Source organism: Thermobia domestica, chromosome 9, assembly GCF_964235325.1.
Source record: "Thermobia domestica chromosome 9, izTheDome1.hap1.1, whole genome shotgun sequence".
In the NCBI taxonomy this organism is placed as follows: Eukaryota; Metazoa; Arthropoda; class Insecta; order Zygentoma; family Lepismatidae; genus Thermobia; species Thermobia domestica.
In genome coordinates, this window is record NC_137462.1 from 5,999,677 (window position 1) to 6,014,386 (window position 14,710).

Consider the following 14,710-nt stretch of genomic DNA (forward strand, 5'->3'; position numbering starts at 1 on the left):
GTAAAGAAAATTCTGAAAAGCTTGCATTTCTAGCCTCCCCAAAACAAATCCATGAAAACTTTTAGCGTAGTCAATTTGGGAAAGGGCTGATGGAAACCCCGACTATGTTCTGTCAAAGATAACAATGGTCTTCGAGATTTGAACCCAGGACTTCTAGATTACGAACCAAGAACATTAACTATTCATCTATGTCTTTGTGTCAAGCCACTATTTTTTTTTAATTGACACTTATTGATGAAACCTCGTATTATTTGTCAGAGGAAAGAAGGAGTTGGTGTCACCCAGTGATACAATATTTCGGATAAGGTTCACTGCCAACGTTCGTGAGGTAATATTGGATGAATGATCAGATGCTGGTAGAAGTCGGTGAGTGAGTTGGGCGCGTATTTCTGGCAGTGGCGATTGGTTGATGTGTCAGACGGACTAAGAATAGTCAGTGCACGGAGGTTGCGTGTGTGAGGAGAGTAGGACATCGTATGCCAACAAAACCAACAACCCCCGCCGCGCCCCGCCCCACCTATTGTCTTTGCCTTCACCTGATCTTCTCTCTTCTCATACGTGCGAGAGGAGAAGTTGTGCTTATTATACATACATCAGTAGCAGAGAGCAAAGTGGAGCAGCTTCTATCTTCCACTCGTGCTGGCAGTTTGTAAGTACTCACTTTGCTTCCGTTTTTACTTTTAAGACGCATCTGCGAAGACAAGTACTATGGAGTGTTTTATAGTTCAGTGCAAGAAAAAGATGCGAAAATGTTTAGCTATATGTAAACATACACATTCCACACTCTGTGGTCTATACAGTAATACATTATATCTCACTGCATCAGTTCAATAGTAATTAATTAGCCCGTATAGGTTGAGAAGGTTCATTGCCACAGAAAGCTTTTTCCATTAGATTATATTCTTTGCCACCCAATTTTCTGTAGATTCGTAACATCCTGTTTTACATCTGTAGCGTTATTTCAGTTTTTGAAGAGTAGTTTAACGCTCATGTCTGGTGCGTGGGGTCTCTGGTTCGATCCGAGCTCGCGCAAAGTGAGTTTTATGATGGACATACACCATGTGTTCTCGGCGCTCTGCCTCGCGCAAATTACCCATGCGAAGGACGTGCCTTGCCCGTCTTTTAACCGTGCAATATTCGATGTTCTGTAGCAATTGATAAATCCAGCGTGGTTCTGTAGCAATTGATAAATCGATGTTCTGTAGCAATTGATAAATCCAGCGTGGTTCTGTAGCAATTGATAAATCCAGCGTGGTTCTGTAGCAGTTGATAAATCGATGTTCTGTAGCAATTGATAAATCCAGCGTGGTTCTGTAGCAATTTGATAAATCGATGTTCTGTAGCAATTGATAAATCCAGCGTGGTTCTGTAGCAATTGATAAATCCAACATGGTGTAGTTTCCTAAATCCCCTCCCTCTTCTCGTTTGTTCGTGTGTTGTCGCGTAAAATATAGTTTTTTCTTTAACTTTTCGTAAAGCCTCTGTATACGAGCAACCAACTTCCACATCCACACTATACAACAAGCAAAAAATTAGGGTCTTTTTTAAACTTCTAATTACATAGATGCGGGCGGTGTCAACATGTACAGTGTGCTGTCGAAAGTAGAGATGGAGAAAAAAAATAGTTGGAAAATTAGATTCAAACCAATCGTCAAGCAAAAGTTTGAATAAAAACTCAATACTTTATTCATAAAAGTACGTACAGTAGTATGTTATAACCAAGGCAATAACTAGGCAAGCCAGAATGGAGTAAATTGAAATTAAAATGACATTAGCGGGAAAGAATACCAGTTAGTTTAGAATGTATGATTAGTCATGGAAACAGGGTGTCATTTGAGAAGGGCAGGGGGCGATCACTCCACTGAATTCGAGAAACACATTCTTTTTAATAATCTATTTTAATAACTGTTTCACTAATAAAAAACGTGAAACATGTGGGTGGACAATCTTGCCCCCCCCCCCGAGACAATCCAAAATGACGCTATTGCACAGAGGGGTGGCCTCTGTTAGAAAACGAAAATATTAAGGCAAACAATTTATTTTCACTCACTTCATAGAATCTTCTGACTAATTACAACACCTATTACCAAGACTGTAGTCTGAGAGGACGGTGGCTCAGTGGTAGAGCGTGCAGCTATGATGCGAGGGGTCACAGTCTTGACTCCCGGCTACGTGTTTGTGTTGCATAACATTATGTTCCTAGGTTTTGTAGGTGTAACGTGTCGTCTTCTTTCATTTTGAATTCCAACGTTCTTTCATAATCATTAGTTTCATTAATCATCCGTTTCCCAAATCGTGGGACGCAAAACTTGAATTTTCATTTCATTTCATTTGATACTATTCTATATTCACTGATTACTATCTAATGTTAATGCATTGTTTTGATTTTGTATCCTGTACAATGCGTATTGTTTATGTGGAGAAAATTTTCCTTGTTAGAAAGAACATTGAAAAGAGGGGAGGGGGAAAAAAGGAGAGAAAAATGATAAAGGAAGAATACCCATGTCCTTGGGTCCGTTTAAAGGAAGTGATAATTTGTAGCAAATGCACAGACATCAACAATAACAAAAGAGTAACAACGTTCGTTCGAGAATGGAGGTGAAAATTAATTCGAATGACCACTTGGACGTCGGCCAAAGAAACTTTAGACCACTGTTCCAAGTTCATATTCTTCGTTGGTACGCGTTATGCTATACCAACACTTTGTCAGTATCAGCCCACAGGAGCCAGACACGAAGAAAGAAATAATTTAGTAAATGGACGTGACTATATTATCGACTACAGTTTTCAAATTTGTTTTAGTCTAATTTCCACTCTGGAACTGATGTAAAATCCTGTAAAGAAAACTATTAAATCAGGAACGCATAGAATGCGTCCGGACCCCCCCCCCCCAGAAATCTCGTCTTTTCTGTAAATTAAGTCTTAATCTTAGTTGTTTTACAATTTTTAGTGTAACATATCCCTATATTGCATTTGGGCCTCTCCCGAAATAAATTTATGTGAACATACATGCCGGTATTAAACTATGTAATTAATAGTACAGGTACAGACAGTACCCGATGAAAATATCTATGAAGGTTGCATCTTTGCACTTCTCAAATTAAGTTGCTGGCTGTTGATCTAACGCATCGTTGCATCTACGTAACTTCACAGGTACACGATCAAATTAAAGATGTGTTTAAATTATGAGAGTTTTATTGTACATCCTTATTCTTAAAAAAAAATGGTCACCTACATTTGTTTTAAAGATCATATTTGCGGAAGCATATATATAACAGGGTGTCTATCGGTCACGAAAGTCACGAATGTCACGAAAAAGTCACGAAATCAGAAAACGGTCATGAAAGTCACGAAAAAGTCACGAAATTTAGCTTTTGGGTCACGATTTTTTTTTTTAACTGTGCAAATGTAAGTACAGATTAGAAAATTTTGTTTTATAAAGCATCAAAATTCAACACCAAAAATGTCTATGGTCGGCTTTAGACGCTACCAAATCACAAGCAAAGTACGTTTGTATCGCATGGATAAAAATTCGGCCTAATTCACACCCGAATTCGCTCTTGAAAATGTTAGGAAATTTTATGATTTGTTAAAGAAAAGGTCACGAAAAAGTCACGAAATTTCATTGTGGAATTTTAGTAGACACCCTGTATAAGATTAGTTAGTGGTGACAACTTAAGGAGGTTCCAAAATTGTCGAAGAGATTATGTTCGTTTTTCATTACCCCTTCCCCCCGAAATATTAAGAGCCTTCACTACTGTGAAATTAAACTACCGCTAATTTTAGAGATTTTCTGTAATATCTTCGAAACAAATAAAAGTATTCGAAAAGCAGAAACGCAGTGAACTAGAAAATATGATTTTGCATGTAATACCGTTATCACAATTCATCTATCTGCTTTCAATTTGCAAATGTAGATTAAACCATGTAATTAATTCTTTTTTGCGGGTTCTGTAAATAGTGGCATACCAAAAGCAGATAGGTGAGTTGTGGTAAAGGTATGACGTGCAAAATCGTATTGTCTAAGGCCTGTGACAAACATCTTGACATTTCAGCTAAACGAATAAAATGCAAGCTCTGGCGTGACGTTGCCAAGTGGTAAAGGGGTGTGTCTATGGGTTAGCAGACAAACTACAGCGCGATCAGGTGACAGAGGATAGACGTGGATGTGTGCAAAATAAACGTGGCAATACCGCTGGCCTCGCATTTGCTAGCAGCATTTAAAGGGAATTTGGAGCGCCGCCTTCAAATGCCAATATGTTTGTCACGCCGTTTAATTCACTACGTTTCTGCTTTTCGAATATGCTACTTTTTATTTGTTTTGAAGATATTATAGAAAAACTCTAAAATTAGTGGTAGTTTAATTTCGCTGTAGTGAAGATCCTTAATCACAAAGACACTGTACCTACATGGTGCGAGTTCAGCCGAACATATCTGATTTAGATTATACTTTACATGGTGATAGAACTTGACCTCACATGCAAGTGTGTTACATATTATAGTGTAAAAATATGTTGTTCCTAAGTTATAAGTAAAACGAAAATCAAATCAAGGACAATGTCTTTACCGTGACACGGTGGCTCAGTGATAACGCGCTTAATTCTGGTGCGTGGGGTCCCTGGTTTAATCCCTGTGGGTTTTCTTGGCGTACTTCCGTTTCCTCCCAAATTTCATTCCACTAATTTTCCCATCATCATTCACTTGCTTTAATCATAGTCTCCTTTAGCCTAAAGGGCGTAATCGTGAGACGTTAAACTGAAGGATGTAATCTCTTTAGGATTCTGTGTAAGTTTTATTCGACCAACTATTCTCCGATTCTACGACTACATGGACTTCCTAAGAAGCCGGTACGCGTCTCTTCTATAGTTGTCACAGAATTTTGAGTAGGGGACGCAGAATTTCAAAGATGGTCGGGGTAGGGATTCAAATTCCGAAGTTCATACTATTTCAGGATTTTTGTATATTTATTTTAATATATGTTTAGTATCTTGCTTAAGAAGAATTAGAGCTAGGAACCCCTCTGCTTTGCGTACGCCACTGACCAGAGGTCTCTACTTTGACCCATCCTCGCACGCATCCTTGACCTCATGCTCATATCACTACTCTGATATTACGTTCACTCAACTCCATGTTCGCATCACCACTTCGTGGGGCTGCGGTGGGTCAGTGGTGGAGCGGATCCATGGTTCAGTCCGAGTTCTCGCCAAGTGGGCTTTGTGGTGGACAATCGCCGTTTCCGTGGGTTTTCTCGGGGTTATCCCGTTTCCTCCTAATTCTTCACTCCATTATTTCGTTCATTATCATCTGTTATCTCCGTTAGTCGCGGAGTATAATTATCAGTCATTAAGTTGAAAAAAAAACGTACATTACTCAATTTGACCTTTCACACACATCGTCAATTCAACAACATACTCCTGAACGCTGATTTCAATGGGGAGTATGACGAAACTACCAAAAAAAATTGACCCTCAGTATAAAGAGTTGACCCTCAGACCCTCAGTGTTATTAAAAAACAGTCAATTAGCCAAAGAAAGGCCACATTGGTTTATTAATTACATTTATGGAATTATAGAACTTTTTAAATAGGTGTGGGTGGCCAGTTTCTTGTCTTTTTAAAGCAAGACTATACATTGTTGACTTAAGAAATTAGTTCTACAAAAAACATATTAAATCATAAACGTTGGAGTGTCAACACTTGTCTGATTGACTTTGTGTTTCTGAGTACACGCCCAAAAGTTTGTATCCTGTTTCTATTTTAGGAATTTCAATCTCTTGGCGCCATTACACACATACGTAAAATTCTTACGTATTCTATCTACATATCATAAATATATGTATGTGTCTGTGTATCAAAAGGAATAGAAACAAACAGCTTATTGTTTTGTTACTTTCCTGATAAAATGTTATTTTGGTGTTGATGTATGATAAACCCATTTTATTTTTAAACTGAACGTTTTTTGTAAGACCTCCAAACTGAGCGACCTTCTTGGTGTGATAGCCAAACTGACTAATGCTCTTGCTACGTGGAACAAGTCTTTTAGGTATCACAGAGGATTCCGTCTTCGTAGAACTGGCGGATTCTAACTGGAAAAAGTACATTATTACCAAGCATACTCACATATGCGTCGTCACTATAATGACGTAATCAAACAGAAAGAAAGAAAAAACAGCTTTATGGCATTACGTAATACTTTAGGTTTGTTCTTTTCTGCCGCTTTATCGTTGTTTTTGGAGGCATGTGAAATTAAGAAAAAAAATCTTTGAGGTTCCGGATACCATTGTGAGATTGAGGGAAAATAACCACAATAATATTTTCGTACCATTTCATTACGCTTGCTTAAATGCAAATTGAATTTGTCTGTACTCAGCAAGGTTAGCGCACGGCCTTGAAGACTACAGAGCGATTTGTTTTCTTTCATTTTGCCACTGAATATGAATGCTACATAAATAATTCCAACTTCTTCAAGAGATTTTGCACAAGTTTCGACATGATGCATCTTAAAGAAACAAAGAAAAAAGTAAGGTTCATAATAATTATGCCTTATGACCATGTACACTCGAATTAGGATGCAGTCTTTGTATAATAGTGGAATAGATTTGTTTTGTCTTAATCATATTGCTCAAGGCTGGCTCTGTCCCAAGCTAGGTGATATTACAGGGTAGGGTTACCAGCTCCTTTCCTGTAATACGTCAGGTGGATATATGGAAATTAAAAGAACTGGAGTAGAGGAATATGTTGAAAATTACAATTAGAATGCAGCATAGACAAAAACTAAACAACTCTGTCTCGTTTACATAGATTTTCACTTGTACAGTCAGTGACAAAAGTTCTTCCTATTTGATAAAATTTATTTTGGGAATAACGTTGAGTTTCGAGGCTGGAACGTAGAGAAAATTGAATTCTTTTAATTTACCGAAAACAGTACTCAAATTATCCTCCCATTGGGAATTTATTTAGAAAACTAATTTCATCAAACGAAAAGAACTTTTGCCGCTGACTGTACACGTCTATTAATATTTCTCAGATATAAAGGGTACTTTGGCTGAGTGGCAGAGCGCTCATCTCTGGTCTGAAGGGGTCCTTGATTCGATCCTAAGTATGAGTTTCTGGTGTGCAACGTTGTGTCAAGGTTTTCTCGTTCTTCTACAATTTCATTCCACCAAATCTTTCCCAATAATTCATTAAATCATCCATCTACATTACATTGACATAGGGCGTAAACTATAGATTTCATTTTGTTTAATTTTCCTCCGACATAAAGGACTTTGAACTAATTAAGTATCAGAAGCGGTGGGAGATATGCAGCATGAGTAGAGGGCGCAAGATAAGGAACTATTAACTAGGGATGTCCACAAAGTTTCGGTTCCGGCGGAACCGGTTCTTGGAGATCCGGTTTTCAGAACCGGTTCCAGACTTGGATCCGTAAAACCGGTTCAGGAATCGGATCTTCTAGAACCGGATCCGTTCAGAGCCGAAAACCGGTTCCGCCGGGAACCGGTTCTGGCCATCCCTAGTATTAAGATCAAATAATCAACTCCTGTACGGTACCATATCTTCTAAATTCATAGCTCTGTAAGTTGGCTTCTGTTCAAGTTTGTCTCTGATTAATTTGACAGCATCTTTGAGGAACCAAAGCATTATCGAGAAATTGGCCATGTGTATATGTATATGTATTCATCCGGTATGATTGAAATGTTAAATAAACAGTAGCTCCCTCTTGGCTATATGGTTAGCGTACTCGCTTTCGGCGCCGAGACGCGGGTTCGAGTCTCAATAAAGCCCATATGGTTCGGAACCCACGTTAAGTTGAAAGGGGCGATAGTTAAATTCTAATTTAATCAACCAACCAATAATAGAGAACTTCAAGGTTCTGTCACCACTTTAGAACAATGTGTCGACGGTAATGTGTATTTAACTTCTCTCTATAGTTTTTTGTAACTGTAAGAGAACTTTAGAAACTATATTATGTGGCAGGTGAATTGACGTTTCGTGCGAACCAGAGTTAAACCTCCTGTGAGAAGTTATACAACAGCCGAAACACACTTCCACCTTAAATCCTTGGCAACATTGCAATAAAAGGTTAATTGGCGTGAAAGCAATACTTCAAGTTCAAACGTCAATTCGACTGCCGCGCACGAGTTTCTTTATAATGGTTGTAGTGTTGCTTACGAGACTAGATTTGTGTCTGTCTCGTCTCATATCTTGTAACGAAAATTGTCTCGTCTCTTCTCTTGCGCAACTCTAAATGGTTCGACCTTCACCCTGGTATTTTTATGTATTCATTTAGATTAGATAATTAGTAGGTAAAAGTTGTTAATAAATTTCTTCTTTCATTTGTTACAGATGCTTGCCAGTTCGTCGTCGCGCGTGGCAAAACGATCTCAGTTGATGCACCACGTGACATCCAGCGAAATGAAATCATCATCATCGTCGTCGTCCTCCTCCTCCAAAATGAAATCCGACCTCTCGGAGCTCAAGTCTAGCATCTCAGAGATGAAAAATTTGTCGGAAATGAAGAGCTCGGCGGCTCATCTCATGACGACACAGAGCGAAACTACCAGAAACTTCAGCAGAAGCGTCTCCGCGGCGTCGAGTGCGTCGTCCAACATGGCAGTCACCTCCGCAAGTAATATGGCGGTAGTGTCTACAGCGAACGCGGTGAATGCAACTAATAATTTCCTCCGAAACTCGATGGAGAATTTAGACATGGACGAAGAAGACATGCCGGAACCTTTAGTTACGTTTCCAGATCCAGACACGCCACCCGTGGTGACATCTGCATTAACAAGTCCGAATCTCGTAAACAGTATGGCACTGGCCACGAACCCAGGACTCACAGCTAATTCGACTAGCAGTGCTGCCGTGGCCAATGCCTCCGAAATGAAATTCGAGCAGAAGCGAGTGACATCGGCGAGTAAGACCAAAGTGGTCACTGATTCGTTCAGCTCGGAGCAGGCGACCGCTAACTCAGCGGAAATGAAGCGGATGCAAGCGGGCGAGATGACGTACGAAGAGAAGTCAGCGGCGTCGGCGATGAAAGCCAGGCTGGAGATTGACGGCGTCACGGCGGAGAAGGCAGCGGCCGTCAAACAGGTGAGTCACTTTAATTTTATCTGTTTGTGCATACAAATGTAACCATTATATTACTCGTCAATTGAACTTTTATGTCTGGCGTGTACCCAGTGACTGTGCAACTCCCTGTTGCCAAACCTGCAGTACTAGAATCAGCTTTAGCGGGTGAATATTGCACATTGCCAATCATTCGTCCCACGAACAACGTGCAGTATGTTACAAAATCATACTAGTGTTGTACGTGATACATAATGCAACTGTCTAGTATAAATGTGATATGAATACATAATTTATTTAGTTTGTTTTAATGTTCATATGATAAGTAAACCAATATAGAGATAGCTTACATTCCTTGGTATAGTTGCGTTCCTTTCCGATACCTTTGAGACTAAAACTTTTTTTTTTCGGAAGCCAATAACTACATTTTTTTCCGGAGCTGATATTATGTATAGTTGACTCTTTTTCTTAACCGGCCTCCCTTTAACTATCTTAATCGGCTATCTTCCAAGAAATAAGCATTTTTCGGTATTCTTTCAAGAAATGAGTCATTTTCGGTATCATCTTAGTCATTTCCGGTATCAGCTGCGCTCGATCTTTCACAACAATATACCGTACAAGTCCAAACGTGTTTTTCTTTGTTTAGTAAATGGTTTTGTAAAGTACAGTACTGTATTAATACAATAAAACTGACCAAGGCACAAAATATATCGCCAATGTAAGACCAATCCACGAATAACAACTTATATATAGGTGGAAATTCGCTCCACTTTACAACGGAATAATTGTAAAGGTGGTTAAGTTACTGTTGTTAGGGCACCAGTAAGCAAACATGTATTTTCAATACTGATTCCTGTCATTAACTGTCAACAGTCTATATTTTAAGAGTCTTCATCCCGGCGAAATTAAAATACCGCTAATTTTACAGTAATTATGTGATATCTTCAAATAGATAAAAATAATCGAAATGTGGAACAAGAGCACCCTAGACAATATTATTTTACATGAGAAACCGTTATCACGACTCACTTATCTGCTTTCGATTTCGAGCAATTTTGAGAATCGGCATTTATTTTCGCGTTTCTAAACAGCTGAAAACGAAAAGCCGCTAGGTGACTTGTGATAACGGCACTTCACGCAAAATAATATTGTCTAGGGCGCTCTTGCTTCATATTTCAGTTATCTTTTAATATCTATTTAAAGATATCACATAATTACTGTAAAATTAGCGGTATTTTAATTTCGCCGGGATGAAGACTCTTAACTACAATATTTTACTCAGATCTTTAGTCTGTAAGCGGTTTATTTAGGTTTGTGTAAAACAGTGGCGTGCGCAAGGAGAGTATCGGGGTTTTAACCCACGATGATGTATACAGGACCTGAAATGATATTAATTTGCAAGCTTGAACCCCCTTGGGGAACTTCAGCGTACGCCACTGATGTCAAATGCATTTTAAAAAACTTAAGAGATTTAGACGAAAATACAGTAATGTGTGAAACAGTTAGTTTTACTTAATTACATGCGAAAACGTGTGGTGTGGACACGTGTTGAACATTACAATAACAGTGGTAACTATTTTCCATTTTTCGAATAAAAATAGCTAAACATCTCGACTTATATAATTTTTAATGGATTTCGTAATAATACTATAGGTAGCAATCTGCTCATGAAAAGCTCTTTTCACATTAAAAAAAATAATTAAAAAAATAAGAGCATATTGCCAAGTGCATCATGGAAAAATACCAAGAGGTCTGTGCTTTTATAAGAAAACAGTTCATTACAGAAACTCACGCTAATACGTTGTAGTTGTCAGGATAAGACCTATGACGTCATTTAAGCCAGCAGTCATTTGTTTGGTAGTCATTAGATGCGTAAGAAAATTAGTAACGTTATCTCCTGACTAGATATCATGTGCTCTGTAAAACGGGTAATTTTCTGTTTATCCCAGGGGCGGAGGTGGAAGGGAAGGGGGTTCATATTTGTCTACCATTTATTCTGCAACTAATTTCCATAAGAGCACTTGGAACGTCTTTCTTCCTTTATTTTTTTTTTCTGTGAATATGCATAAATATACGAGGAATAATCAGAAAATAAGATTACAAAGCCTGCAGTGAAACATGTATATATTATTTCATACAACTAATACAGCCAACAAATAGTACATATTTAATACATTAGGTTATTTTTCGACATAGTCTTCATATCGATTGAGTCAATTGTCGCATCGTGGGATGAGTTTGAAAATTGCCTTCTGGTAAAAATCCTGTCCTTTCATGTTTAGCCACGTTATCAAGAAGTGTTTTATCTCCTCGTCTGAAGTGAAACGACGACGGCCTCCTGGGTGCTCCTTTAGTCCCCGGCTATTTGTAACGTTTCCAAAGCGTTTTTATTGCTCATGCGTATGCTTGGAATACTCCGACCATGTATTTAAATGTGGATGGCTAATCACAAACGCGAAACCAATAAAAACGTGAAGAAAACGTCAGCTCGAGCGTGTTTGGTGCGTTTCGGAATAATAGACCGCTTGCTGTTTAAAAAATGTCTAAAGGAAGGGGGAAAAAAAAAGGAAAGACGTGTTGCCAGGCAAGGGGATTTTAGCAAGAAACAGCTGCTTAGAAGATGCTTTGTGCAGAGTGGTGGAACTCTGCTATTATAGACCTGGAGTTCGCAAAAAAGACCTGGAAACCCTGACTGGCTCACAGTATGATTTATAACTCTGGCGAAAGTAAAGTTACCAAATAGCCGCCTTGGTCGCGTTCGCTCTAGGGGTAACGATGTCAAAACTGGATGACAAGGATTTACTGTTATTTAGGACGTGGAAAAATTTGTGGTGAAACATCTGAAATTGTTATGATCAACGCATATCTTCCGTTTGGTGGACTGATCATTAGTTGGTTGGATCGAGTAAATACAGAACTTGAATTATCATTCAATTACGACTTTTATTTTTAAATACATTAGTAAAAATGGTCTTAAATTTTAATCTATAATTATAATCACTTACTTTACTGGCGGTAGGCCTACTGACTTTTTGAGTTATTTCTCATTATCACAAAAATGTGAATAATCGAGTATCGTGTTATTTCACAATGCTTATTTAGAGACGACAACCTTTTTCTATGAGAAACCAGTACGCTGGATTTGAAACAATGCGTTAAAGACATAGTTTACGACTTTACGACTTAGCTGTATTGCTTCTAAGTTTCTACTCCAGAGTGCTTTACCTTTTAACTTTTAGGTAGCTCGCCATTTTCTTCGTGATGCTGAATCAACGCCGAAAAAATAACCACATTGGGAATCAGGCCCTCGATTACATGGAAGCGCATGTATTCGTACAACATATATACTACATTTGATTCTATGCCAATAAATATCCAAAATGGCAAAACTGTTTCATAAAAAAGAAACAAAAATAGTTTTGCAGCATGTTTCCTGTATATCTTCATAATGAATCCAAAATGTCGCAATGCAGTTGGAAGATGTCTATTATGCAAGTTCTAGCGTATTTCTTTTTCTTTTTCTGCATTTTTTTAAAACATCAAATGTTATCTTTGCCAAATATGATTATTACAACATGAAGAAAGGGAGAGTAAAAACAGCGTACAGTATAGCTGTGTTGTTAACCCTGAAAGAGTACTAAAGTCTTGAAGCCTCAAATAGTGAAGCATTTCTGGAAAATTCTCAGTCTTCTATTTATTTATTTAACATATATACTGGATATCTAACAAAAAAATAAAAAAAAAACTATGGAAAGGATTTGGGAAGGTATCGGCCAGAGCTTGTTTAGTAGGTACCATCCAGGCATTTGCCTGGTGGGATTGAGGAAAACTGGGAAACCCCAGTCAGGATGGTCGGCAGCGGAAATCGACCCCGCGACCCCCGAATGCGAATCCAGTGGTCTACCACTTAAGCTACTTCTATTTTTTTTAGCGGTAAAAGTAATATATCCTAAATGTCCCGAAATGTGAAGAAATATTTCCTAATTCTTTTAGATTTTCAGTGGCGGATCTAGCCTGGGGACGGGGGCCCTACGCCACCCAGTTTTTTGAGTAACAACAATAATCAATATATATATTGAAGTTTATAATAATCTCATGATATACCTATCATGACCTGGATTCTGGCTGGCTCCCCAGTTTTTACCTTCTAAATCCTCCCCTGTTTACTGTGGTCCACCACATTTTTTCTCGGCAGGAGATCATGTGGTTCAGACCCCACGTAAAGTTGTAGGTCCACGTCTCTTGTAGTCTCGCTGCTAAAACGGGACACTATACTCAAAAATGAAAACAAATCAAGAATTTCTTTGTAATGACTGGGATATCCACTGGCAGTTTTATGAAGGGTCACCACGGACAATTCCCTCCCGAGAACTTTGCTTTCCTCTGCTCCACTTTATGTGATAATACTGGAAGATAATGTCATAACATTAAATTATTTCCTTTTCTTCTTTCTTGCGTCTCAGTAGTTACTCTTATTAAAATTTCCGCCACTGGTACTCCTGGTTAACGGGGGAGGGGAGAACCATTTGTTTACCCTTACTGACCTGGAAGCATGTGGGGTTAATGGTGTGTTCCATCTCACCGCACATCTTTGAATTTCCCCAACCAGTTAACATATTACGCTGGTAATATATTGTGCGTATGATTTTCTGTAATACGTAGAAGGTAAAGGAAATTTCGACATTTTAGATGATTTGAGTTGGTTTAAATGTCCGAAGAACTCATAATACTGTCAGAGTGGGCAGTAATATAAATAGATCTGGTTGACCATAATTGCAGTTGACTGTAATGACTTGGTGGTGGCGTCCAGGTCCATACTATCTTCCTGAGGGAGAGTATTCAGAATATCGAGTTTATTGCCGGTGACTGAGTGGAAAGCGGTTTAGTTTGGCGCTTGCTAGCTGTCTTTTTGGCCTTCTTGAAGGGATGTCCTCTTGTGATATTTATGCGTTAAGAGGCCTCATCCCGACGAAATTAAAATGCCGCTAATTTTACAGTAGTTATGTGATATCTTCAAATAGATAAAATATAATTGAAATATGGAACAAAAGCGCCCTAGACAATATTATTCATTTTCAAAATGGCTCGAAATCGAAAGCAGATAAGTGAGTCGTGATAACGGCATCTCATGTAAAACGATATTGTCTAGGGCGCTCTTGTTCCACATTTCGATTATCTTTTATCTATTTGAAGATATCACATAATTACTGTAAAATTAGCGGTATTTTAATTTCTCCGGGATGAAGACTCTTAAGGAAGTTTCCTCAGCAGCCGCAGCCGGCAATGATGGCTTGTCGTTAACGGGTTGGGACGCCCAGTCGTGTCTGTTGTCACTAGAAATAGCATCTGGAGAATCATCCTTTGATGGAATGCTGGGTAGTTTCTTGCTAGGAGTTTCATGCCAGGCAAACTGAAAATCATCAAGACCAGCACGTGGTTTCTTCCACTCCCTCTGTAATGTGACTGCATCATGTGTGTTGAAATCCAGTTGAGACTACACTTTTTACATGGGTTCAGCTTCAGGAACCCGCTGTTGAACTTTCAGTGGACCCATCATCGGAACACAAAAGCAGGGCGGGGCGAGATATTTTTTTTTTTTTTTTTTTGGAAGGGAAGTAGGGGCTGATTTGAGTTCATCTT

At 38.7% G+C, this 14,710-nt stretch overlaps 1 protein-coding gene across 11 annotated transcripts in view; it reads left to right on the top strand.

Moving 5' to 3' along the window:
• Sarm (sterile alpha and armadillo motif) overlaps nucleotides 1-14,710 on the top strand; it is a 428,773-nt gene that overhangs the window by 344,780 nt on the left and 69,283 nt on the right. For all 11 annotated transcript variants that reach the window (XM_081770500.1, XM_081770499.1, XM_081770508.1 and 8 more), the window contains one exon: nucleotides 8,345-9,094. In XM_081770500.1, coding sequence (XP_081626626.1) covers nucleotides 8,345-9,094 — 750 coding nt within the window. The remainder of the gene's footprint in view (nucleotides 1-8,344; nucleotides 9,095-14,710) is intronic.